Source organism: Solanum stenotomum, chromosome 10, assembly GCF_019186545.1.
Source record: "Solanum stenotomum isolate F172 chromosome 10, ASM1918654v1, whole genome shotgun sequence".
Taxonomy (NCBI): Eukaryota; Viridiplantae; Streptophyta; class Magnoliopsida; order Solanales; family Solanaceae; genus Solanum; species Solanum stenotomum.
The window spans coordinates 33,397,886-33,423,211 of NC_064291.1; the positions used below are offsets into that span (position 1 = coordinate 33,397,886).

Consider the following 25,326-nt stretch of genomic DNA (forward strand, 5'->3'; position numbering starts at 1 on the left):
AATGAGCAAGTCATAATCTATATATATATATATATATATATATATATATATATAAAGCTGGATGACAAAAATCTAATGTGGCATCCTTCTTTGGGCAGGATTGCCATTTAACCTTTTTGTCAATTTTTTGCCTTTTTTTCTTAATAAATTCTTTTTAAAAAAAATACACTTGAATATTTTCTCTTTCCTCATTATTATTACACCATTTATATCTTCCTAAAATACCTTTTGCCTTTCTATTTTCCGTTTTTTTTTCCAAAATAAAATATGGTTTTACAAATTTCAGAAAAAGGCACACTTACATTTTCTCTTCCCTCATGAATTCTATATAGTACTACATTTATATCTTTCTAAGATTTCTTTTTTTTTTTATTTAATTTAAAATATCTATAACTAATAAAGTTGAATATAGAAGAGGTGATGTGATGTGGCATATCTCTTTGGTGAACAATCATATTTATATTTTTTTCTTTTTTTTATTTCATCTTTCTCAATTATTATTATTATTATTAAATATTAAATTATTTTAAAAAGTTATCTCCATAACTCACATCTCCATAAATTGTGTTAGAAAACTATTTCTTTAAAAAAAAAACTCAAAAGTCTCTCATTTAATTAATTTTTTCTTACGTTATCATCATCCATCCCATTCAAGCTATTTGTTCCTCTTAATTAACCCATAAATGGGTAATTTAAGTTTCAGTTTTTTAATCTTGATTGGCTATTAGTATTATCATTACCTATTATAAAGACCTTTATTATTCATTAATATAATAATTACATGCTTGTAGTAAAAAATAAATATAAATAGCACTAAAATGTACTCTTCAACTATTTTCCATCTTTCAGGTAATAAGTAACAGATTTTTTTGTTACTTTCTCTATCAATCATTTATTATTTCTTTTGATGCCATGTGAATTGTTCTTTTGAATACTTTTTTTTGTTTTTTAATTATGAAATTATATTATTATTTTTGGTATAATGATTGTGATATTTTGTAAATTATAAATAGGTGAAATAATGAAGTTACATGTGGATGTAATTTTACATAGTTGGTAAGTTGATATCTTCTTCCTTTATCCATCTTCAATATATATGAATAGGTGAAATAATAAAGTTATATGTGGATGTAATTTTACATATTTGGTAAGTTGATATCTTCTTCCTTTTTTCATCTTCAATATGTATGAATTTTTATAAATCAAAATCATGTTTTCTTTCCCAGTTATTAATGTTTTTGGTTTCATTTATTTTCTCTCTTTTAAAAATAATTTATCTTTTTACATTATCTTGTATTTTTAAAGAGACGGGATGCTTTTGTTCTTTTGAATGCTTTTTTTTATTATTATGAAATTATATTATTACTTTTGATATATGATTGTGATATTTTACAAATTATAAATAGGTGAAATAATGAATTTATATATGGATGTAACTTTACATATTTGGTAAGTTGATATCTTCTTCCTTTTTTCATCTTCAATATGTATAAATTTCCGTAAATCAAAATCATGTTTACTTTTCCAGTTATTAGTGTTTTTGTGTCATTTATTTTCTCTCTTTTAAAAATAATTTATTTTCTTATTTTATCTTGTATTTTTATAGAGGTAGTATGAGCATATTTTTATTGCTTAGTGTTAGCTTCAAATTTGAGCAATATGTCAATAATAATAAAAGAAGATGTTATTTTAAAATAAATTTTATCAAATAATTAACAAATTATTAATGATAAATTAGTAGATGATGAATTTCTCAATTGTCCTAAGAAGTATTCTCAATCAAATTGTTAGCTTCAAATTTACAAGTTATTAGTGTTTTTGTGTCATTTATTTTCTCTCTTTTAAAAATAATTTATCTTCTTACTTTATCTTGTAATTTTTTTAGAGATAGTATTTTTGTTGCTTAGTGTTAGCTTCAATTTGAACAATATGTCAATAATAATAAAAGAAGATATTATTTTAAACTAAATTTTATCAAATAATTTACATATTTATTAATGATAAATTTCTCAATTGTCTAAAGAAGGATTCTCAATTAAATTGTCAGCTTCAAATTTAAATGTTATTAGTGTTTTTGGTATCATTTATTTTCTCCTTTTTAAAAATAATTTATCTTCTAAAGTTATCTTGTATTTTTGTTAGAGATAGTATTTTTATTGCTTAGTGTTAGCTTCAAATTAGAATAATATGTCAATAATAATAATAAAATAAGATGTTATTTTAAAATAAATTTTATCAAATAATTTACATATTATTAGTGATAAATTAGTAGATGATAAATTTCTCAATTATCCAAAGAAGGATTCTCAATTAAATTGTTAGCTTCAAATTTACATCTTATTAGTATTTTTGTGTCATTCATTTTCTCTCTTTAAAATTAATTTATCTTCTTACTTTATGTAGTATTTTTTTTTTAGAGATAGTATGAACATGTTTTTGTTGCTAAGTGTTAGCTTCAAATTTGAACAATATGTCAATAATAATAAAAGAAGACGTTATTTTAAAATAAATTTTATCAAATAATTTACATATTATTGATGATAAATTTCTCAATTGTCCAAAGAAGAATTCTCAATTAAATTGAAGGTTGAAACTAATTTTGTTGCATTTTGAATCTCTCATGTAAAAAAGAAAAAAAAAATCTCTCATGTCAAGTTTGTATTCCTAATTTTATTTAATGAAATGAACAATTCCTTTTAGATTTTATGAATTTGTAACATAACATTAATAATTCTTGGACCGTGAAAATAATTATTCAGAGAATGGCATTTTCCTTCCTCATATTTAAATCCTATTTAATTACTTTACTTTTTCAATATACAATTAAACTTCCTTAAACTTATACTCCTATATAAATTTTAAGGGTCATATATGAAATATTCTCTTTTTGATAATTAATACAAATTCCGTAATCAAATTTGTTGTAACATGTAAAATATACACTAACAAGAATATATAGAATTACAAGAAAAACAAAAAGGGTAATTAAAAAAGAAGAAGAGAGACACAATTTATTTTTACTTATTATTCTTTATCCCTCCTTCTTCAATTTTGGAGAGGCTAAAATAAATAGAATGTTGTACAAAAAAAATTTCCATCAATAGTATTAGAATTTAGCCCAAAATGTTTAGACCTTTTATTGAGATTTTTGGCAACATTTTAAGTTGCTATAAAAGGATAAAGGGGAGCATGAGTAAAACATTTATTAGATTTTTTTAGAAGTAAAAGCTTTATTTGATTATTTTTTTCTTGACTATTCTTAAGCTACTTACTTAATTAGGTAAAAACTTATCATTACTATATCTATAAGTTGTTGGTATGAATATCCAAATACACTTTTACAAATTAAAGTATAAAACAATTTCATATTAACTGAAACTTTTAAGACCTATTGTTATTTCAATTATTTGTAAGTAGTTCATTATTCAAGTTTATCACAAATTTTACATAAAAAAAAATTTCAAATTGCTCATTTTTCTTCTACTAAACTATATATATATATACATACTCAACTACAAATGAGTTATTCAGAACTTTTGTTTTCAACTTTCTTCTTATTGTGTTGTTGTAATTATTTTCTTTTAAAATGTAATTGTAGGTTGGATTTAATTTTCAAATTAAGTTTTGCAATAACATATGAGTTGAGATTATAAACTTATACTTGAATAATCTTTTGGAACAAGAAAAGTAATCAAAACTATAATTTCAGATTGTTTTTAATATTATAAACTATTAGATAAATATTAAATCATAAGTTTATAGATATTTTTTACCACGCGAAGCGCGGATAAGTTCTCTAATTCATAAATAAGATAACATGATATAATACAATATTGATAAATCATGTATCTCCATGTTCCTTTTATAAATAAATATCAGTAATTATAAGCTTTTAAATATACATAATTTTATAAAGAGTCAATAATAATAGTAACTAGTTATTATTTAATAAAAAAAATTCACAGCGAGCTTGAGTGTTTTCAAATTTTAAAACAATAGTTTTTTTTTTACAAAATATAAATATATGAATTGAATTCTTCATTAAATTTTTTGAAATTCCAATTCAATTTTTTTAATTTAAAATTTAAAATCACGATCCATAATTAAATATTCAAATGCCCTACCTAGATGCCATGTCCTTCGGTCGATTAAACAATCAACCACAAGTATTATTACCGTCTATCACTATCACATGCCATCTACAACCACCATTATTAATAATCACTATCACCAATGATTATATAAAAAATTTAAACATTTTATTATTATAGAATATTAAATTAATTTAGTAATTTATTTAACAAAAAATTAAAAATAAAAATAAATTTTATACATTTGAATAAATAAATAATTTTCAATAAATATTTTAATATTTATTTTTGAACTTCTTAATAATTATGCACATTTTGATATTTAAACATAAATTAATCTTAATAAAAAACAAATGAAGTTGAATGAACAAACGATCTTCGTAAGTGCCGTGTTTATAAAATGCTCTGTGGTGTCCCTACTACCTTTCCATATCAGCCAAACTTGTTGGAGGTGTAAAGACAAATGACCACCTCCTCCTACACTTGATACTTTTCTTGATTTTGACATTTTAAACCTTTTTTTTAATTTTCCGTCTTATGTTCGAAATTTGTATTGGAGTCCACTTAAATTTAAATTACATACTACAAGGCTCATCAGAATGATACTCTCAATATAATTTTCTCCATACCAAAAATTCAAATCTTAAACTTTTGATTAAAAATTAAACCGTCTCACTTTGTCACCACAACCCAAACAAACTTGTAAGCTATGAGGCAAGTAGGAAGGGGAGTCACATTTTTTACTTTTGAAGGAAAAAGAGGAAAGAGGAGAGAAGGGTCGGTGATAGACTAAATTCCAATAGTGAATGAATATGAACACAAATGTTGGGCGAAAGGTTGAATGTTGAACGACCTTCACCTCTAATTCAACTTGCGGTTTTCCCTTTTTTCTTTAAATTTCCAATTCTTCCTATGATTCATTCAATTTAATAAAAAGGTGGAACAAACAGAAAAACAAATAATTGAAAAAGATACCTTTTTTTTCGTTTCTTTTCTAGAACCATAAAGCATATTCTTTCCTTTAAGGGGATAATTAACAAACTCATTCATAAACCCTAATGCACTTTTAATCTCAATCCAAGAATCTTTTTTTCTTGATCCACCCACATTTTTCAGGTTAGTTTTTCTATCTTTTTGTTATGGGTTTTGATTGCAATTTATGTTATGATTTTACCTGATGTGAAATTTATTAATGTAATGTGTTTTTTTTTCATAATATGTTGAAATGCCTCTTAATTTCCTTCATCATTGCATATGATATATCTATGTTTTAATTACTTAAGCTTATGTGTTTATTTTAGTAACTATTTTGAATTACTTACCTCAATATTGTGTTTATGAAATGTATGGTGTTGAATGTTGATGGTAGCTAATGCTGTTTTTCCTAGTTTGCCTGCTGCATCATTCTTTTAATTCATTGTATGTGGATCAAATATTTTCTAATTTGAATCATTGTTTGAGTAGGTGATTTCTGCCCGTATCGGTAGTGATAGGGGGCTAAAAGGCCCTTGTAGGAACTGATCACTAAAAATGCGGAACAATTTCATGGATGGTGATTGGAGTTCATCAGAAATGTTCCCAATTGATCCTCTCATGCCGTATGGATTTGGAGCCAATTTCCTCTCTCATATATCATTGATTGTTGATGGTTCTAGAAATTTATATGTGCCTGGAAGTCAGGCACTTCAAGAAGCTTTTAAGTGCTTTTCAAAATATACTGGCGCGCTGCTAGTCTGGTTTGCCACTGGATCGAATTCCAGAGGTAATAACCAAATATCAGGCGGTTATCAAGGTTCAAGAAATACAAGGTCTAGAATGTCAATTCAAACACAAGAAACAACTTCAAGTAGACATTATTTTATGGAACTCTTCTGGCAATCAAGATGCAAAGGGGAAATTACCATCCCTGTGATATTTAGGAAGATTTCAAAGTTCACTCTGAATCAAATGTACAAAGAAGCAAAACATCTTCAATCAATTCCTATTCTCTCACTAGCTGCTGCTTTAGTACCTCCATTTGACAATTTGTAAGCTTTTATTCTCAATAAATTTCATTGTGAACTCTTCTAACTCTGATTTCTTATGAGATGGATTTATTTAAAGCCATATACATTACCTTCACTGAAAGAAAAAGAAAAAGAATCCCATTTAGGTTTTGACTACTGCTTTTGCGCTGAGGTTCTTATAATTGCTTTTGGTCAAATGAATGATTATCAGCTCTGGTGATGTTCTATCTGTTCAACTGGATAGTAGTGCTATGGAATCACAGAGTGGTGACGATCACCGGCCCTGTGAGGTTGATCACCGGGGATGTGATAATTCGTTTTTTCAGAATTTAAACTGGTCTAGACATGCAGTTGAGCCCAGAACGGGTATTGAGTTTCCTACTATCTTGGACAACCTAATAGCTGGGGAGCGAAATTCTAGTTTCACATCAGAGGTAAATATGTCAAACTTGAACTACTGGTATTCAACTGATAATTGAAATGGATATTTCTTGTGATACTCAATGCAGTTCTTAGATTTAGCTATTCATACTTTACAAGGGTCCTATCCTGCAATTATTTTTTTGTTCAGCAGTAATTGCACCACTTTGATCATTACTCCTCTATATTGCGATCCCAGCTTAAATGGACTGTCCAATTAGACTGTTTGGTTTCTGACTTGCTATTTGGTTCAGTTAATTGAGTGTTGTGATTCCTGAATCTTGTTAATTAATGGCCAAATTGATGATACTGAAGTTAGGTTTGCTTCCAAACTGAAGAAGATATGTGCATTCTGTTATGACTATTTGATTTTAGGCTTCAGTCTTCTAGCCATTTAAGTAAGAGAAGAGTAGACACCCAGAGAAGAAGAGAAAAGGGCAATCCATTTTAACTTTGCAACATAACAAATACCAAACCAGACATTAGTGAATGCAACAGTGAAAAATATTAATATAATCAATTCCATGGTTTCAAACATGAAATCCCAAAAAGAAAACAATAGGAAAAGGAAAAAATATGTATATATTTTTCTATCAACCAGACTGCAAAATTATTTGAGTCAACACAGTAAGGAACCTCCCCCCTACTTTTCTCTTATGGACTAAACAATGGACTTGCTCATATTACTAGTCTCAAACTTGGATAAAGGAGGATACTGGTAGTTTATGGCGAACATAAAATTAGTGTATTAATGATGAATCATCATATATACATTTGGCCGTGCTCACCTAGGCACTCTTTGTCAAAGTAGAGCGAAATGTATTGTGAGGATTCATATGCTGATCCAAACTAGTTTGGGCTAATAGATTGAGTGTAGACATTAATGAGATACATATACATATACCATATAATTAAGAGAGGGAGAGTGATCATTGAGGTCGGTAGCGTATAGGTGATTCAGGAGAGGACAGTGAATAACTGGGAAGTTCAGAATGAAACAAGGAGGAGGGAAAAAAAGCCCCATAAATTCTAAATGCTTACTGGAGAAAGAAGAAAAGGAGATACTGATTTAGACATGTCGATTTTATCCCTGCTATAATATGGGAGAAGATTACCTGTAACCTTGGAAAAGCTAAATTGGTTACTATACCCATTAACAATTCTTTAATAACGTGTATCAGTTAATGTTAGTCGGTTTTGTAGAAATAAATTAGAAAGAGCCACCACTATCCCAGAAACTAAACTTGGAAAAGAAGAAGAAAGGGAACGCATTGTAAGAAAAAAATGACCAAAGCAATTAAGCAAATATGGTACTTTGGATGCTTTCTACAACTATGCCTTGATGTGAAAAGTTACTTCTTAGATTCTTTCCTTCCAACATTTGGTAGTATTAATTATGTCATCATAATATTAAGAGGAAAAAGTTAATTTCACCATTATCTTAATTGCATTGCCTTGTTTCGTTTCTGGCTGATCAATGTCCTTTTGCCTAGTTCACTAGTTACATAGATAAGATATTAGTGAAAAGTTGAAGCGGTAAAGGTAGAGTGTCTAACTATTACCTTTCTCGAACAAAAGAATAAAAAAAGTAGTCACTGACTAGGATCTTGCATGACATTTCCAATATTCGATGCTATGATATTATTTGATTTTGTAAGATCATGGCATTGGTCTGAGAAAATGTAATCTTGAATTCTCTCTCCAGATTTCCATCTCCCATACTATCTGACTGAAATCTTAATCAGAGTTCAGACATTGTTATGCTGCAGTTATGAGTTTAGTAGCCAATAAAAGTTCAAAATGATTTTTTTAAATTGTTAATAAAAGTTTAAAATGACTTCTGCTTGAATTTTAGGTCCTTGTTGGGACTGGATCCAGAATAATGAAAATTATCAGAATTAAATCTCTAAAGGTTTATGCATTTGGCTTCTGTAAGTTCCAGCTCTTCCCTAGACTGCCCTGAGCTCTATAGCAAGTTGAAAAGTTCCATCTTCAGAGCTTAACTATCTTTTGTTATGTATAGATGTGCATCCTTTTGATGTCTGCCGGAAGTTGGGTTGGAAATATGCCTCAGTTCCTTTTTGTGAACTGAACAAGCAACAAGATTTTTATCAGGATCTTCTCAGGTATGCATTTATTGTAAGCATCCCAATGTATCTGCCTCTCTGGAGTTAAATACTTGCTCCTGTGCATATCTTTTCCTTTTGCCATGGTCTTAACATTGTCATTCTTGAATCTGGCACAACGTTCTTGAGGTTTTACCTCTGAAGTTAAGTTTAAAATTGTTTAGTGCTTAAGTTTGCACTTACTTTCTGATAAGTAACTTTTTGAATCTACATTGCCTGTTTCGATGTTTGGATTTTTGGTTCTAGTTGTAGAAATTGATGTTCAAATCTCCAGGTAATATATTTTGTTTTCCTGAGCTGGTAAAATGAAGTTATGTATTATACAGTAGGAATGCTCTGTATCTCTGTACTTTTGCTGTATCTCCTTGGTCCTCTGTTGATGAATTTTACCTTATCTTATTAAAGAGAATGAACTGTGTCGTGTGACCTCAATTATGCCCATTAGTGATCTAACCAAGCTGCTTTCTTCATTTCTTTTGCTGCTTTGATAGTCCATGTTTTCACTCCTTCTCTTCATCCTACACCATCTATATAGCTTTTCCTCTCTTCTTGTTAAAGTTGCTCCTTTTCATCTAGTTTTTTCTGTTTCTTTTCTCCCCTATGCTTCACTAGAAACCTTTTACCATAACCAGTATCAACTGGTGACTTCATGGGTAATGATCATATCTCCTATGCACATCAATGATTTAGATTGTAAGTATCATTCTTGTGTTGCTATTCCAACCAATTCTTGAACAGTAGCCTTATCACGTGATCCAACACAATCCTGTACTTAAATATTGTATCTAATTGCATGACTGCAAGTGGCTTATAAAACTACAAAATTTTAGTAATCATATATGATGACTCCCCCCACCCCACCCCAGACCCCACACACACAAAAAAAAAAGGGAACACCTAAGTGTGTCAAGTTGAGCTGTGTAGGATCTTTTCCCCACAAATGGTATTGTATGGTTCATTTGTTCATCTTTGAAGCACCCTAATTATACACTCGCACAAGTGAAATGGGTGGATTAGCGTGGGGGATTAATGGGTTAGCTTTTGAAATGTTGAGTTCAGGGTTAGACACTTGAGAAGCAACACTAGCCTTCGAGCTCAAGAAGCATATGCCATTCTGTTTATGAAGTGATTAGAGGTTGTGCTGTGTTGCTATTGTTTTCTCACACCAGTGCTGTTGGACGTTCTGCAGGGAAGACATAAGCATGACCGTAAGGCTTGTTGTTAGCTGCAATGGAATCAAAATCAACACAGTTCGAGAGTACGTTGAAATTTCTCTCCAGATCTTGAAAAGCTTTGCTCTCACCCTTTCATGTTACCATGTTGGACATTGTGTTTCCATCAGATAAAATCCTGTTTTAAAAATCAAATAGTTCATTATTTCATGAATTGTTTTCAAAATTATGAGTAATTAGCTAAATATGACTTACTTCCCACTTCCTTATATTGAAAAAGTGACAACTTTTAAACCAATCAAAAAAGAAAAAATGAAACCTTTAATTGTTACTTGTGACCTCAATACTGTTGAAGAATCGATTTGTAAGAGCTGTCATTGCTCCTCTTGATAATTGTATCGAGGCAATTAATGATATTGAATTTCAAATTGAGAAGTGCCTTGAAACTGCATCCACTATTACGTTAAAAGGAAAAAAAATACCTCTGTTCCACTTAGTTTGATACTTCCATTATTAATCCTTTCCAATACGAACGAACATTCCTATATTTTCATATTGAGAAGCCATGGAAATGTTTAAGACCATAAGTTTCAAAAGTTTTATAGCCACACAAATGTTATGATATATTTAGGTCCACAAGTTTCGAACTTTGTCCCAATTTAATTACAAAAGTCTCTTGAGTGAAATTTCCAAACACATGGAAGCCTTCAAATTTGCCATTCATAGACTCATATTCTGAACTCTGTTTCAATTGCCACTTTCTGCAGTGTTTTTGAGAAATCTCTTCGAGCTCGGTTGTTCAAGGTCAGCCCAACAGTTGTCTTCCACTCACAGTTATTTTTCCTAGGTATTTACTACTGCCAGAGAAGAAAAAGACCCTCAATACTGACACTCTTTGTTTCCCTTTACAGGCAAATCCTGACACCGATTATCACTGTCTAGAAACATTTGGTTCTATGTTCTCTCAAGATATTCCTATACATGCAGTAAGCAAGCTATAACCTTCCCACCATCCATTTATTCTAGGAAGCCTCCTCATCCATTATTATAATATATATACATGACTGAAATTTTCAGGGTACCACAATCAATTTTCGACGAACAACTGATGGACATTTAATTACTGAGAGTAAGTTAAATATATCTTAGATCACATATTCTTCTATTTGCTTATTCTTTTAATAAGGGGATTATGCAAAACATCTCACTTTTGGACTACTATTCTTCGCAGTCGGGGGCAACCATATTGGAGCAGTTCAGAGTAGAGAATTGTGTAGTAAGTGAACTATCCTTTAATTTATTACTTGGCACTTCTGGACATACTATGCAAAGTGGGGCAAGATGTTGATTCTTGGGGAACTAACTAGAAGGAGAAAATGTATGGGATGAAGATAGATTCTTACACTTGTTATTCTTGCTTTCTCCAGGGGCAATTTTTGATATGTACATTGGCGATGTTCCTATATGTGAGGAAACAAAAGAAGAGATCGGGAAGAATGTTGCAAGTATCATTAGGGGGTGTTAAAAAGATGGGGTTTTATCCTTCTGCTTCTACAAGAGCTTATTTGCTGGTAAGGGCTCAGGTTCTTCTGAACTTGACTTCATAGTGCAGTTCATCGCGTCTCGAGTACTAGACATAAATCTCAAAATGAACATAGGTTTCACGAGGATAAACGATTGTTAGGCTTATATATGTAGAATTCATTTATTTTAGGCAGGGTTCTTATATTCAAAATCGATTAGAATACCTTGTTGGCGAGCTGCCCCTCTGCCAACTGTTGTAAATGAAAAGAGGGCTTGTTCTGCATTTTTTGGGCTCAAGCTTCTCTCATATTCTGTATAATATTGGTAGATCTTGTCAAGTGATTTGTAGTATTATAAAAATCTGCTAGTTAGATAGGATATAGATTAAAATGAGTAAGAATTATAGGATTGGCAACATGGCTGCATATATAGGCCAATATACTTCAAATTCATTCGAGAAAGGTAGAACCATTGGCACCACTTTTCATTTAGATATTTTTAGTGAGACATATATTGTAAACACCCATAGTAGCATCTTATTGTATTATTTTGACACTTTTCGCTGATATGATATGATGAGTGTAATAAATTCAAAATTGCAGGTTTATTTAGTAAGTTTTTTTCTGCTCTTCCCCATTTTTTCAGTCACTACCTCCCACCATTTTCCCAAACTTAAATCCCTTTAATGATACTCCCAATATCTCTTTATCTCTTATAGAAAAATTTATTTGAATTTTGTTTTCCGTATCACTTCTAACAAAAAAGTGAAGAAAATATAGTCTCAAAATATATGTACAAGAAAATAAAAAAATCAAATTTGATAATTATCTCTTAAAGGAGAAAAACTTCACCAAGAACACACTTTATGCCACAAAAATCATGAACATAAATTTGGAAAAGATTGGTAAATAACCGTACTTGAGGTAAATCTCACTATCATATATCATGAACAACTCAACTTTTCTACAACTAGACTTATGACTAATTGTGACTACTTCAATGAACAATCCAATCCCAAAAATTGATTTTTTCTCTTTAGGAATTTGATTTTCTTTATATATTTGGCTAGCTTCATAAGTTAATTAACAATGAAGGAGTTAATGCTTAGAGACAATTGAAGAACATATTTAAATCGAAAAATTCGACCTTCATTGAAGGAGCTTATGCTTAGAGAAGACAATTGTGGTGGGATGGGGTGACGGAGCTGCAAAATTGTTTCTTAATAAAATTTTGGTCAACACCTTTTTTCGTAATCGTTTGGACTAAAGGCTACCTGTCCTTGATTCATTGAACACTTTGTTATATATTTTGACCATTATTTTTTCTCTTTAATTTGGGTATATATAATGATGTGACAATTTAAATAAGTCGCAATGCAATTGGTCGTTTGATTCATGTTGGAAGTGATTGTAACCACATACTAAGGCTTTTAATTAATAGAGATTCAAGTGTGAATTTGAGCTTGTTAGATTATTGGATTAATTACAAATATACACACCATTATTTTTCATAATTTCCATTATTTTCTACCATTTTAAAATATTTTTAAAATCTCTTATTTTAACTCAATTCTCAAATCATCCGGATACATAAGTATTTTAGCCTTAACCCACATTTTTCCTTCCCTTTTCTACTCCAGTAATCTATTCTAATTTCACTCCACAATCTTATCAGTTTCATCTCAATTTGAATTTCAAAAGAATTCTCTCTCTAGTCAATCAAATTTAAACCACTGAATTAGGTACTTTTCATATTCTCCATTGTTATTTTTTTCAAAAAAAAAAAATTTTACCCTTTTTTCCTGATATATATGATTTTCCATTGTATATGATTCTCCGTTCAATCATATTCATATTTAAGATGTTGATACATAACCCTAATGTTGTTGAATCTTCAATTAGTTTTATCATGTTCAATATAAATGTACTTGATACATAAACACTACCTAATGTATTATTTGCATGTATCAAATTTTTCAATGTATCATCAGTCTTATTCAAATTAAAAAGGTTATATAGACAATAACAAATCAATTGTGTGTTATGTATCTGCACTCTTTAATATTTGTTCAGTTTTATCCAACTTAGAATGTGATGTATATGTACATATTACCCAATAATAATCTTGATACATAAAAACTCAGACGACATGGAACAATCTGCAAACATTAAAAAAATTCAGTGATACATTATATGAAATACATTTTTTTTCAATTTTCAAAGCAAGACCTATCTAACAACAAACTAACACATATCGATACAATTTTTATAACCATCTTATAACATGTACTAGGTACATTAAAATTATCAATGATACACCCATTCACAAAAATTCAAGATTGATATATATTAATGTATCATCCACATTTGTCTTGATCAAAACAAATAATTTACATATCTTAATTGTTACACTATTTATATGTACAATATACACAATAATGACCTGATACATTATACAAATATGTGATACACATGTATCATATACAATATGTTATGATGATACATTTTTATACAAATCGCATTCGAATACAAAATAATGGCCACATCATAATATATAGATACAAAATTACAATACATGTGGGTCGTTTACCACTAATGTATTATGACTTACATATTCACATCAAAACGACAAAACAAAACTATAACAATGATACATTTAAAAAAAACTATACACCAATGGTGGAGAGAGCAGAGGGAATGGTAGAGGAGGTGGTTGAACGGTCGGAGATGGATAAGGAGATAATACAAAAGATAATTCCTTCATCAAATAAGAAGCCAGTGAATTAATGGCACAACACCATATGGCAAATCACTATTTCTTCTTATATATTCATACCTCTCCACTCCCCATGATGTACCCCATGATTTCTTGATTTTCCGGTAGTCATCATATTTCTAACTTTTGCTTTTATCACAATCATTTGATTTGCATTCTTTTTCTTCCTATTTTTTCTTGATTTTACATCAAAACCCGTGATTTTTTTTAATCAATTGAGCAACTTTTTCTAACTTGAGAAATATCAATCATTGTTGTATCATCAATTACTTCAATCTTGAGTGAACACCTCACAGACCTATCATATTTCTTCTCTTCCATATTAAAACTGTTTTTTGCTTCATTTTTCTTGAGAGAACAAAATGCACGTCATTTTTTAGATTCTTGAGAGAAGAAAGGGCAAAGAAATGTGTAAAAAGGAGTAACAGATAAGAGTACCCCTCTATACAATTGAAAATCAGCAATTGTTTCATCGATGTTAACATTGATAGGTTGTTGAGCAACAACACAAAGAAGGAAAATTCCTCCTGTGAAACTTTTACGATTTCGAATTGATAGAGAAGATAAAAATCTGAATTTTAATTTTTGTGAAGCTGTTACAGATTGGAATTGATTGATATCAATTAGATATGCGTGATTTATGGGAAAGAAAATCAATTTTATGTTAATATTCCATACTAAGCGCAACAGACTAGTTTTATAATGTATCTGGATGAAACTTATGTATCCGGATGGCTGATATTTTAAGGATTTTTGTAAAATAGAAAAGAGTAGGGATAGGATGTAATTTAGGTCTTACACTATGAGATTTATATAAGTTATACTAGATTATTTGGGATTGGGCTGGGATTTCAAGCTAGATTGAGTCACTTTGTGAATCCATCGTGCCATGATATCCTTGTGATGAGGATAAATTGGTCGATATGGTACTTTCTGGAGCGCTTTTAGTCGAGTTCGACTCATGACCGTTCTCTTAGCCATGGTTCGAGCTCTAGCTTGTCACTTCGTTGGGTTCGAGGCCTACCGATCTATTAGTCATGGTTCGAGTTCGACGCAGCATTATTAGATGGGTTTGAGTCTAGACAACATTGTTCTATTGGATTCTTTAGGGTGCCTTCGCCGTGATTCGAGTTTTGGGTCGGCTGTTTCAGTTCTAGAATATATTTAGTCTTAGTTAGAGATATCATTAGCTCTTTCGTGTATTCATCAGGCTTATGGGGGTCCATTTGAGATATTTTCCTTTCAATTGTGCATGAGTGTACCTTCTGGCATATGGCGGTCCAATTAAGTTATAGTTAGTTGTTTTACTCTACCTCTCCGCTACGTGTTAGATTACTGAGGCGCATGGTTAGACTTATCAGTATTGTGCCTTCTTTTTGCCTCCTAGTTACTGTTTTACTTCTTACTTATGTATCTACTTTCTACTCTCAGTCGACTTATGATGCCTATTAGGTATCTGTTGTTTTGGAACTCATGCAACACTATGCATCTGTTTTCCTTGATGTAGATCCGAGTCAACGACAATGATCTTGTGCAGTTGTTGGGACATTCGATGATTGAGGGTGAACTAATGGCGTTCTAATTTGTCTCATCTCCATCTGTTTATAACTTTTGGTTAGTCTGTTGTGTTTGAGACTGTAACGACATGATTTCGTTGTTAGGGAAAAGCCAATGGGAAAATAATTAGGGTCAAAAATCTTTTTGGTAGTAGCTTGAGATTTCCTAGCCTAGTCCAGTTTTGGACGAAATTGGGTTCAGTGAGGTCTAGGGAAATCTGGTAACAAATGAGAGATATAATTATGCATTTGATTACATGAATAGATAGCTAAGACGTTAAGAAATTCGTACGACTTTACGGAATTGAATTCGGGTGAGTAGAACTCCCGGAATCGATCTTAGCATGAACGGTGTTTTCTGAGCGTCGTTGGTTAAAGGTGTATTGTGAAATGGGGGTCTTGGAATTATTAAAATATCTTAGTGGTTCCGTGCAATCTGCTGGGGTGGGATTTCTGCAGCCAAGGCGGGGCCGTTATAGCGGGGTGAGGACCGCTGTGGCGGGTTCGACACGACTTAAGGTCGTAAATAAATCCCAAAACATATTTATTCTGCACTTTTTGATTTTTAGAGTTAAGGAATGACCCCAGGTGCTTTCTTGACAGTTTTCCATCATTCTTGAGGCTAAAGACCACGAACAAGCGGGAAGAATTCGGAAAGGGAAGATTCAAGTGTCTTAAGGATTTAAGCTTGGATTCGAGGTAGGTGATGGTTGTGATTTCATGTTGGTGTAATATATGTTTGTAATTGCTCATTATAATACATGTATGTATGTGAATGTTGCATTATTGATCACCCTAATTGTAAATGAGGATAATTGAATAATTATATGTCATGAATCATTTTTTGTTGTATGATTGTGAGAATATACATTGTGATTTGTTGAATGGAACAGGTGTTGCATTCCGACACACTAACTTGGATCGGTTGCCACGTTCCGGCATAAGCATGGGATCGATTTCCACGTTTCGGCACAAATATAGGATCGGTTGCCACGTTCCGACATAAACATGGGATCGAGTACCACGTTCTGGTATTCTAATAGTTTGGGTGTGTGTTCCATGAAAGGACCATTGAATTGTGTTGTGTATCTACTTGTGATTATTACGTTCATATCTAATGATTATTGATATTGGAAGACTGTATGTTGCTCTAAATTGATAACCAATGTGTATTATTAAGAACGTGGAATGCTACATTGATCCTGAAAAGATGACTAATATTGTATATGTTTCTATATGTTTGTTTTATAATGTTGTGGTTACTTGCATGTGTTTCACTTATTAGGATAGCTGTGTGATCTTACCAGTATACTATGATTGTGTACTGATACTGCACTTGCTTGTTCTTTGTTGAGTGCAGAGCATCTTCAGGCAGCTATTGATAGAACTCAGCTAGATGACTTTTTTGCGTGACCGGATTCAAGGGTGAGCAGTTCTTTCAGGCTGCCATGGATCTTTATTGTTTAAGTCCACTCTTTTCAGACTCAGACTATTTGTTAAGGTGTTTGCTTAGTTTTGAGGTTGTACCTCTTGTTCTTAGACTTGTCGTTAGTAGAGTTTTGTTACAATGACTTTCAGGTTCTAGGGGTTTTTCTTCCGCATTAGTTTGGTTAGTTGTTTGTTAAAACCTTGGAGTTTATGGGGACTCTATTTTTATAGTCATTTAAATCTGCTTCTGTATTTTTAAATGCCTTAGTTTTCATAGAATTTGTTTATTTGGGTTATAGTAATGGTTCTCCCACCGGAGGGTTTGTGTGGGTGCCAATCACAACGGTTTGGGTTGTGACAAAGTTGGTATCAGAGCCCTAGGTTCGTTGATCTCATTGTACCAAAACGAGTCTAGTAGAGTCTTGCGAAACGGTACGATGACGTCTGTACTTTTCTTCGAGAGACTATAGGACTTTAGGAAAATTTCACTTATTTCTACTCCTCCGTGCTATGACTTGAATCCAATTGGTATCTGGGTGATACAGATTGGTATCTTTCCTCCTTCACTCTATGGTCCGAACTAGAGCAACAAAAGTGGTAATACCATCACTAGTAAGAGAGGATGGGTATAGACTACAGACAGTTAAATAGGGTCACCATTCAGAACAAGTATCCATTGCCTCGGATAGATGACATTTTTGACCAATTGCAAGGTGCATCAATTTTCTCTAAGATTGATTTAAGGTCTGGTTACCATCAGTTAAAGATTGAGGCGGTAAAGAATTGGGTTTGACCAAGTTCTATGATTGAAATTAGTAATTTTGTGGGGCTCGCTAGCTACTATTGTTGCTTGTGGTATGATTTGAGTCCAATTGGTATCTCAACGAAGCGAACTAGACGTCGTAGTCCCGGCTGAAGGGACACAAGAAAGTTAATTGGAACTGAGAAGGTTCCAATTGATATCTGGCCTTAGCAGTCGTATAAGGCATAGATGATCAGTAATGGTCATCTATGGAATGAACTAATTAAAGAATTTGGACTTATCTGCAAGTTGTAACTGCTTGAGTGTCGTGAAATTTGTTGTGAAAAGAAAGTCATCACGAGATTACGCGCAAGGGTCTAGATAAATTACGATGTGGCTCATAAGCGAGAAATATGAACGTGCATTGCAACCAACTGATAACCCTGTGAAAGTTTCAATATATCTTGGGGATATGTGTGTGGTAGTGTTGAAACAGTGTAAAAGGACTCTAAAGTGTGTACTTCGTTAGGTTGACCAAGGGGTAGACAATGATTGTCCTAGATAAAGGGATTTTCTTAAATGCCTAGTTATAGACGGAAAATCTAGGGGAAATATAGAAAAGAGAGGAACCCAGAAATTATTGGCAGGGGTTCTGTTTCTGTCAGGGCCGTTGGGGCGGGATTTCCCCCGCCACGGCGAGATTGCCAGTGCGGGATTTCTCCCGCCAGAGCGGGACAGGGCAAAAATCCCAACCCTATCTCCCATGTTTTCCCCTAGTCACAATTATGGACCCCGAATCATACCCGAACTAACCCCCGCGATCTAATTCAGTGTTCAACAATCGAATATAAGTTATAAAGTGTGTTAAAATTGTGGAAAACCTGTACATATGAGGAGGAAATCAGCGAGGTCGTGGGGCCGGGGAAATGGTAATGCAGGTAGAGGAGTAGTGTAGCCAGGCGAGGAGGTTACCCGTCAAGACGACAGGGCTCAGTTATATGCTTTTTCGGGCAAGACTGAGTTTGAGGTGTGTGATGCAGTGGTCACTAGTGCTACTCTTGTATGTGCCCGGATGGATATTGTTTTATGTGATCTGGGTTCTACTTATTCGTATATGTCAGTTCAATTGCCTTAGGATTTGATGTGGTTTGTGATATACTTGATGTCCCCATCCATGTTTCTACCCCAGTTGAAGAGTCAGTCATAGTCACCCATGTGTATCGTATTGTCTTGTTGTGGTTATGGATTTTCAGACTTGGGTTGATTTGGTTATACTGGATATGACTGACTGGATATAATCTTAGGCATGACTTGATTGTCCCCCTATTATACCGGGCTTAATTGTAATACTAAGTCGGTAACTCTAGAGATCTCCAGTAGGGAAAGATTAGAGTTGGAAAGGGTGTACAAGCCTAAGCTAGCTAAGACCATATCCTCCATTCGGGCTAGAAAACTGGTGGGGCAGGGTTGTTTGGCTTATTTGGCACATATTCGGGATGTTGAGGTCGAGTCTCCCTCTATTTAGTCTAATCCTGTAGTGTCTGAATTTAGAGAAGTGTTTTCTACTGATTTGTCTGGTATGCCTCCGGATAGAGATATAGATTTCTCCATTGATTTGGAAACTGGCACTCCTCCTTATCGCATGGCTCTGGCAGAATTAAGAGAGCTTAAAGCTCAAATCCAAGAGCTTCTTGATAAAGGTTTATTGTCCTAGTATTTCCACGTGGGGTGCTCCTGTCTTGTTTGTTAAAAAGAATGAGGGTAGTATGAGGACTAGTGATTTTATCTTATGTCATAAATGAGTGGATTGATACCGAAATGACAAGCTTATGGATAAAGAAAGTCCCATTGAGCATACTTAGGTGAAGGTAATTGAACAGTTTAGTAAGTAAATATGTATAAAATTGGGTTAGCCCTTTGAATTAGATGGGTATACCTGAGTTTGAGGTGTTATGTCGATGAAAAGGTTGACTTCGTAGTGATAGCCAGGGCTAACTGAGTGTAATGGTGGTATGAGTTCGTGATGGATTATGATGGGATATAACTATATACTAAGATTGTTGGTAAATTGAATTTTGTATAGTAAGTACGATTTGCTAGTATCTAAGGTCATGGTTTTCTAATATTGGGTAAGTAACGTGGTTGTATGGAAAGTTTTAACAGATGGTGGGACACCACTCGAATAGAATGTTAAAGAGATAGAGTTATAATAAAGGAAAATATAGTGGGATGTAGTACAACCTTTAGAGAGAGGCCAGAGCAAGAATATTTTATTTGATTGCAAAGGCTAAAGAGGTATTCTCAGAGGGGTAGATAATTGGGTTCAGAGACACGCGATTTCATTGTTTTGTTGTGGCTATGGTAATAGTGTCATGGGTCCATCAGATGAGTTAAAAAACTACTGAAAAAAGACTTGAGAAAGGATTGTGCAGACATTAGCTTGAGTGTGATGATAAGTGCTTTGTTTTTGTTTTTGAGTTTAGTAATGTGTACGATTGAATTTTTAGCGAAATAATTGTAAGATCGATGGAGAGGCGATCAATGATAAGCGAGGATCCATGAATTCATAAAATAAATCTTCAAGATATACATTAATGTTGATAGATAAAGGGATTGTGTTATACGATTGAGTTTACAATTCAGAGTTTTCATTGCAAATCTACATTCGTGGTGATATATTTTGTCAAGGTGTGAATTGGAAAGGTGAAAAATGATCAATTGTATCCGGTATTAAGCATTTGAAAGGACTTACACTTGGGTTGAGTCGTAAGTTTACTACTATTGATTGTTAAGTACCTAAGTAAGGTTTCATTTTCAAAAGTGTTGATTTATAATTAGGTAAAAGGTCGGAGTGTTTATGATGGTTGTTAGTGTTGTGAGTATGATTCACTAGCTATGCTCTAGTGTGTTTTCACTTTTGTGGGTGGATCCCTAGTGGTGGATCAGGGGTACCAAATTATGTGATGTTCTCTTGGTTTAATGGAAAGATTGGAAAGATTTGGTTATTTCGAATGACATAATTGGTGTTGTCTTGGAGTTGTTAAAGTATTTTAGTAGTTCTACATGTACCACCTTGCTTATGAGAATTTATAGAAGAGCTACCATGCATATTTGTGGTTGTCCGACAATCTTAATAATCCTCTAGTCGTCGAGGTCATGTATCGATTATGTATGGTTGAATGTGGGGATCATTGGGTCCAATTCTACTGTTCTTAAGAGGTAATCTACAATTACTAAATCTAGCATTTCGATAGTGTTGTTGGAGGGTTGTATGATTGGACATATCCCTCGATGAGTATCTGATTTCTAAAGATCAAATTTGTTATAACTTAAGCTCATGGGAATTTATGTTGTGGGATGGAGATGTTGTTGAGAACTGTGATTGTTGGGTATTATGAGTGTGTTGGTTGGTTCAGGTTCACTTCTAATTTTAGTGAGTATTGATTTAGAATGTTATCATGGTTATGTGAGAAATGATTAGTCCTGATGATTGTGTCAAGATACTTGATAATATGTGGCAGACGTGTGTACGATCAACTTTGGTGGTTGTTGGGAATCGTTTTGTTGATTAGTTAAGTTTACATACAACAATATTTATCACTCGAGTATTGAGATGACTTCATTGAGGCATTGTAAGGGAGAATGTGTAGGTATTCAATTGGTTGGTTTAAGGTTGGAGATGTGAAACTCTTAGGGGGTAATGAGATTCGGTAAGAAAGTCATGCGAGACAAGTATCCCCAGTAATTCGATGATTCAGATACTACTGTACCCTTACTTTAGCCAGTCTTTCCTAGTTGATCACTCGGGGACAAGTGATGGATAAATTGGTATCTATTGTAACGACTCGATTCCGTCATTAGGGAAAAGCTAATAGGGAAAGAATTGGGTTCAAAAAACTTTTTTTGGTAGTAGCTTGAAATTTCCTAGCCTAGTCCAGTTTTGGACGAAATTGGATTCAGTGAGGTCTAGGGAAATCTGGTAACAAATGAGAGATATAATTATGCATTTGATTACATGAATAGATAGCTAAGACGTTAAGAAATTCGTACGACTTTACGGAATTGAATTCGGGTGAGTAGAACTCCCGGAATCGATCTTAGCATGAACGGTGTTTTCTGAGCGTCGTTGGTTAAAGGTGTGTTGTGAAATGGGGGTCTTGGAATTATTAAAATATCTTAGTGGTTCCGTGCAATCTGCTGGGGTGGGATTTTGCCGCCAGGGCGGGGTCACTGTAGTGGGGTGAGGACTGCTATGGCGGGTTCGACGCGACTTAAGGTTGTAAATAAACCCAAAACGTCTTTATTCTGCACTTTTTTATTTTTAGAGCTAAGGAATGACCCCAGGTGCTTTCTTGACAGTTTTCCACCATTCTTGAGGCTAAAGACCACGAACAAGCGAGAAGAATCCAGAAAGGGAAGACTCAAGTGCCTTAGGGGATTCAAGCTTGGATTCGAGGTAGGTGATGGTTGTGATTTCATGTTGGTGTGATATATGTTTGTAATTGCTCATTATAATACATGTATGTATGCGAATGTTGCATTATTGATCACCCTAATCGTAAATGAGGATAATTGAATAATTGTACGTCATGAATCACCTCTTGTTGTATGATTGTGAGAATATACATTGTGATTGTGATTGTGGTTTGTTGAATAGATCAGGTGTTGCGTTTCGACACACTAATTTGGATCGGTTGCCATGTTTCAGCATAAGCATGGGATCGGTTTCCACGTTTCGGCATAAATATAGGATCGGTTACCACGTTCCGACATAAATATGGGATCGAGTACCACGTTCTGGTATGCTAACAATTTGGGTGTGTGTTCCATGAGAGGACCAAAGAATTAGGTTCCATGAGAGGACCATTGAATTGTATTATGTATCTACTTGTGATGATTACTTTCATATCTAATGATGATTGATATTGGAAGATTGTATGTTGCTCTAAATTGATAACCAATGTGTATTATTGAGAACGTGGAATGCTACATTGATCATGAAAAGATGACTAATACTGTATATGTTTGGTATATGCATGTTTTATAATGTTGTGGTTACTTGCATGTGTTTCACTTATTGAGATAATTGTGTGATCATACCAGTACACTGTGATTGTGTACTGATACTGCACTTGCTTGTTCTTTGTTGAGTACAGGACATCTTCAGGCGGCTATTGATAGACCTTAGCTAGGTGACTTTTGAGCGTGATCGGATTCAAGGGTGAGCCATTTCTTTCAGGCTGCCATGGATCTTTCTTGTTTAAGTCCACTCTTTTCGGACTCAGACTATTTGTTTAAGGTGTTTGTTTAGTTTACCCCTTGTTCTTAGACTTGTCGTTAGTAGAGTTTTGGTACAATGACTTTCAGGTTCTAGGGGTTGTTCTTCCACATTAGTTTGTTAGTTGTCTGTTAAAACCTTGGAGTTTATGGAGACTCCATTTTTATAGTCATTTAAACTTGCGTCCGTATTTTTAAATGTTTTAGTTTTCATAGAATTTGTTTGTTTGAGTTGTAGTAATGGTTCTCCCATCGGAGGGTTTGTGTGGGTGCCAATTACGATGATCTGGATCGTGACAGAGACAAGTTTGTGCATATTTTGGAGTCTATACTTGATTGTTTAGTAGTTTTGTACCATTGTCCACCAAATTGTGGGATTGGATCATGTATTGTCGTATATATTTATGTCATTTTTCTTTTCCACTGTTTATTTTTCCTTTTATGTTGTTTCCACTGATTTTTAAGATTTATACCAACTAGAGATTGTCACTTGTCGTTCCAGACTATGGATTGACTTATCTATCGGTGTCATCATTACGCAAAATTCAAATCTGCCCAGGATGGACACCTGCCATCCAAATGTGATGTTGGTCAGATTATATTGAGTTAAAAAATCCCACCTTCTTTTTGTATTTGGAGTTAGACTTTATTATTATTACATTTCCAATAGATAGTTGATAAATATTATGACATATTTTGGCGATATTTGGTTGGCTATGTTGTTGATTTTTTAAGAGAGAATTTTTTTAGATAAACCCAAAAATAAGAGAAATTTTATCCGATTTTCTGTAAATTTTCATAGCCTTTTAAATTCTATTCCTTAGCACTTATCAGGGTCCTAAATTGGATCGCGATGCATAGAGACTCCACTCCATAAATGTACAATTATTGTGTTATGTTTCGTTTTGATCATTTCAAATGTAGAATGAATTTTTATGAATACTATTCATTTGATTTATGATTTTATGCTTATCAAAAAAATCAAATGACTTTGTAAATACTTTCGCTTCAACAATTACGTATTTGTCTTATTTATAAATACATATTAGGTTGGTTTGCTTGGTTAGAATTAAGACATTGGATGCCAATTTGTCTCACAAAGAATTTGGGACGTGACAAATTGAATTTCATTTAATTGTTCTAATCTTAATTAAAATAAGTAGAGCTTAGTAATTAAGTAATCAAAAAATTCTACCTAAATCTCAAGATTTATTTCTTCGATTTGTTTATACAAAAAAAAATCATTAACAAATATTGTGATTAATAGGTAAGTGTTCCAGCATTTTTAACTAGAGGCTTCGATTTGAGGTCTGCTAACATAATTGTTATTGGTTAGAACATTTTACTTCAAAGTAGGATTTCAAAATAAATTTAAATTAATTGAGCCATAAAATGAATATTGAATACCAAAAAGTAGATAGAATTTTTTTTGTCATTCATGTACATTGTACTGATTTTCACTTGTTTCTAGATAATGATTCCTTCATACGTACTAGGGGTGTGCAAAAACCGATTTAACCAATAAACCGAACCGAAAAAAACACTATTGGTTTATTGATATTGGGTTATTGGGCTAACGGTTTTTAAACGGTTTTGCAAATTTTTTTATTGGGTTATTGGTTCGGTTTCCGATTTTATAATTTTTGTTAATGGTTAAACCGATAACCCAATAAGACTATACTAAATTTACTAGTCTTATTGTTAATGGTTAAACGATTGTTACTTTCACACTTTTTGTTAATGGTTAAACGATTGTTACTTTCACACTTTTTCCTTTGAATGTGTCTAGTGTCTAAACTTGCAAGAAAAATGATTGTTACTTTTATGATTATTACTTTCATGCCAAATGCTGGAAAAATCATATGGTTTATTTGAAAATTTTCTTATCGTGTATATAATATATATGAGTATTTTCTTATTGGTTAAACCGAAAACCGAACCGTTAAGTACCATAAACCGATTAACCAAAAACCGATAAGAAATATGTTATTGGTTTGGTTATCGGTTTGAAGTATTTACAAACCGAAAACCGATAAACCGAACCAATAACACCTAAAACCGAACCGAACCGACCGATGCGCACCCCTAATACGTACATACTTTATTTGTTCCATATTAATTGATCATTATACTAAATATAGTTGTCTTATATTAGTTATCACTTTACTAAATTAAGAAAACATTAATTATTATTTTTTTATATTATTAC

General features: G+C 32.7%; 1 protein-coding gene across 2 annotated transcripts; it reads left to right on the forward strand.

Moving 5' to 3' along the window:
* Positions 1-4,866: 4,866 nt before the first annotated feature.
* Positions 4,867-11,658, forward strand: LOC125842113 (fatty-acid-binding protein 2). Of its 2 annotated transcripts, none has more exons than XM_049521321.1 (11): positions 4,867-4,927; positions 5,556-6,118; positions 6,309-6,531; positions 8,373-8,448; positions 8,541-8,643; positions 9,833-9,901; positions 10,583-10,619; positions 10,727-10,801; positions 10,893-10,944; positions 11,047-11,091; positions 11,243-11,658. In XM_049521321.1, the coding sequence occupies exons 2-11, from the start codon at positions 5,622-5,624 to the stop codon at positions 11,338-11,340; spliced, it is 1,275 nt and encodes a 424-aa protein (XP_049377278.1). In that variant the 5' UTR covers positions 4,867-4,927; positions 5,556-5,621; the 3' UTR covers positions 11,341-11,658. The 2 variants fall into 2 exon arrangements, with proteins under 2 accessions (XP_049377278.1, XP_049377277.1); XM_049521320.1 differs by having other exon boundaries at positions 4,923-5,207.
* The last annotated feature ends 13,668 nt before the right edge of the window (positions 11,659-25,326 follow it).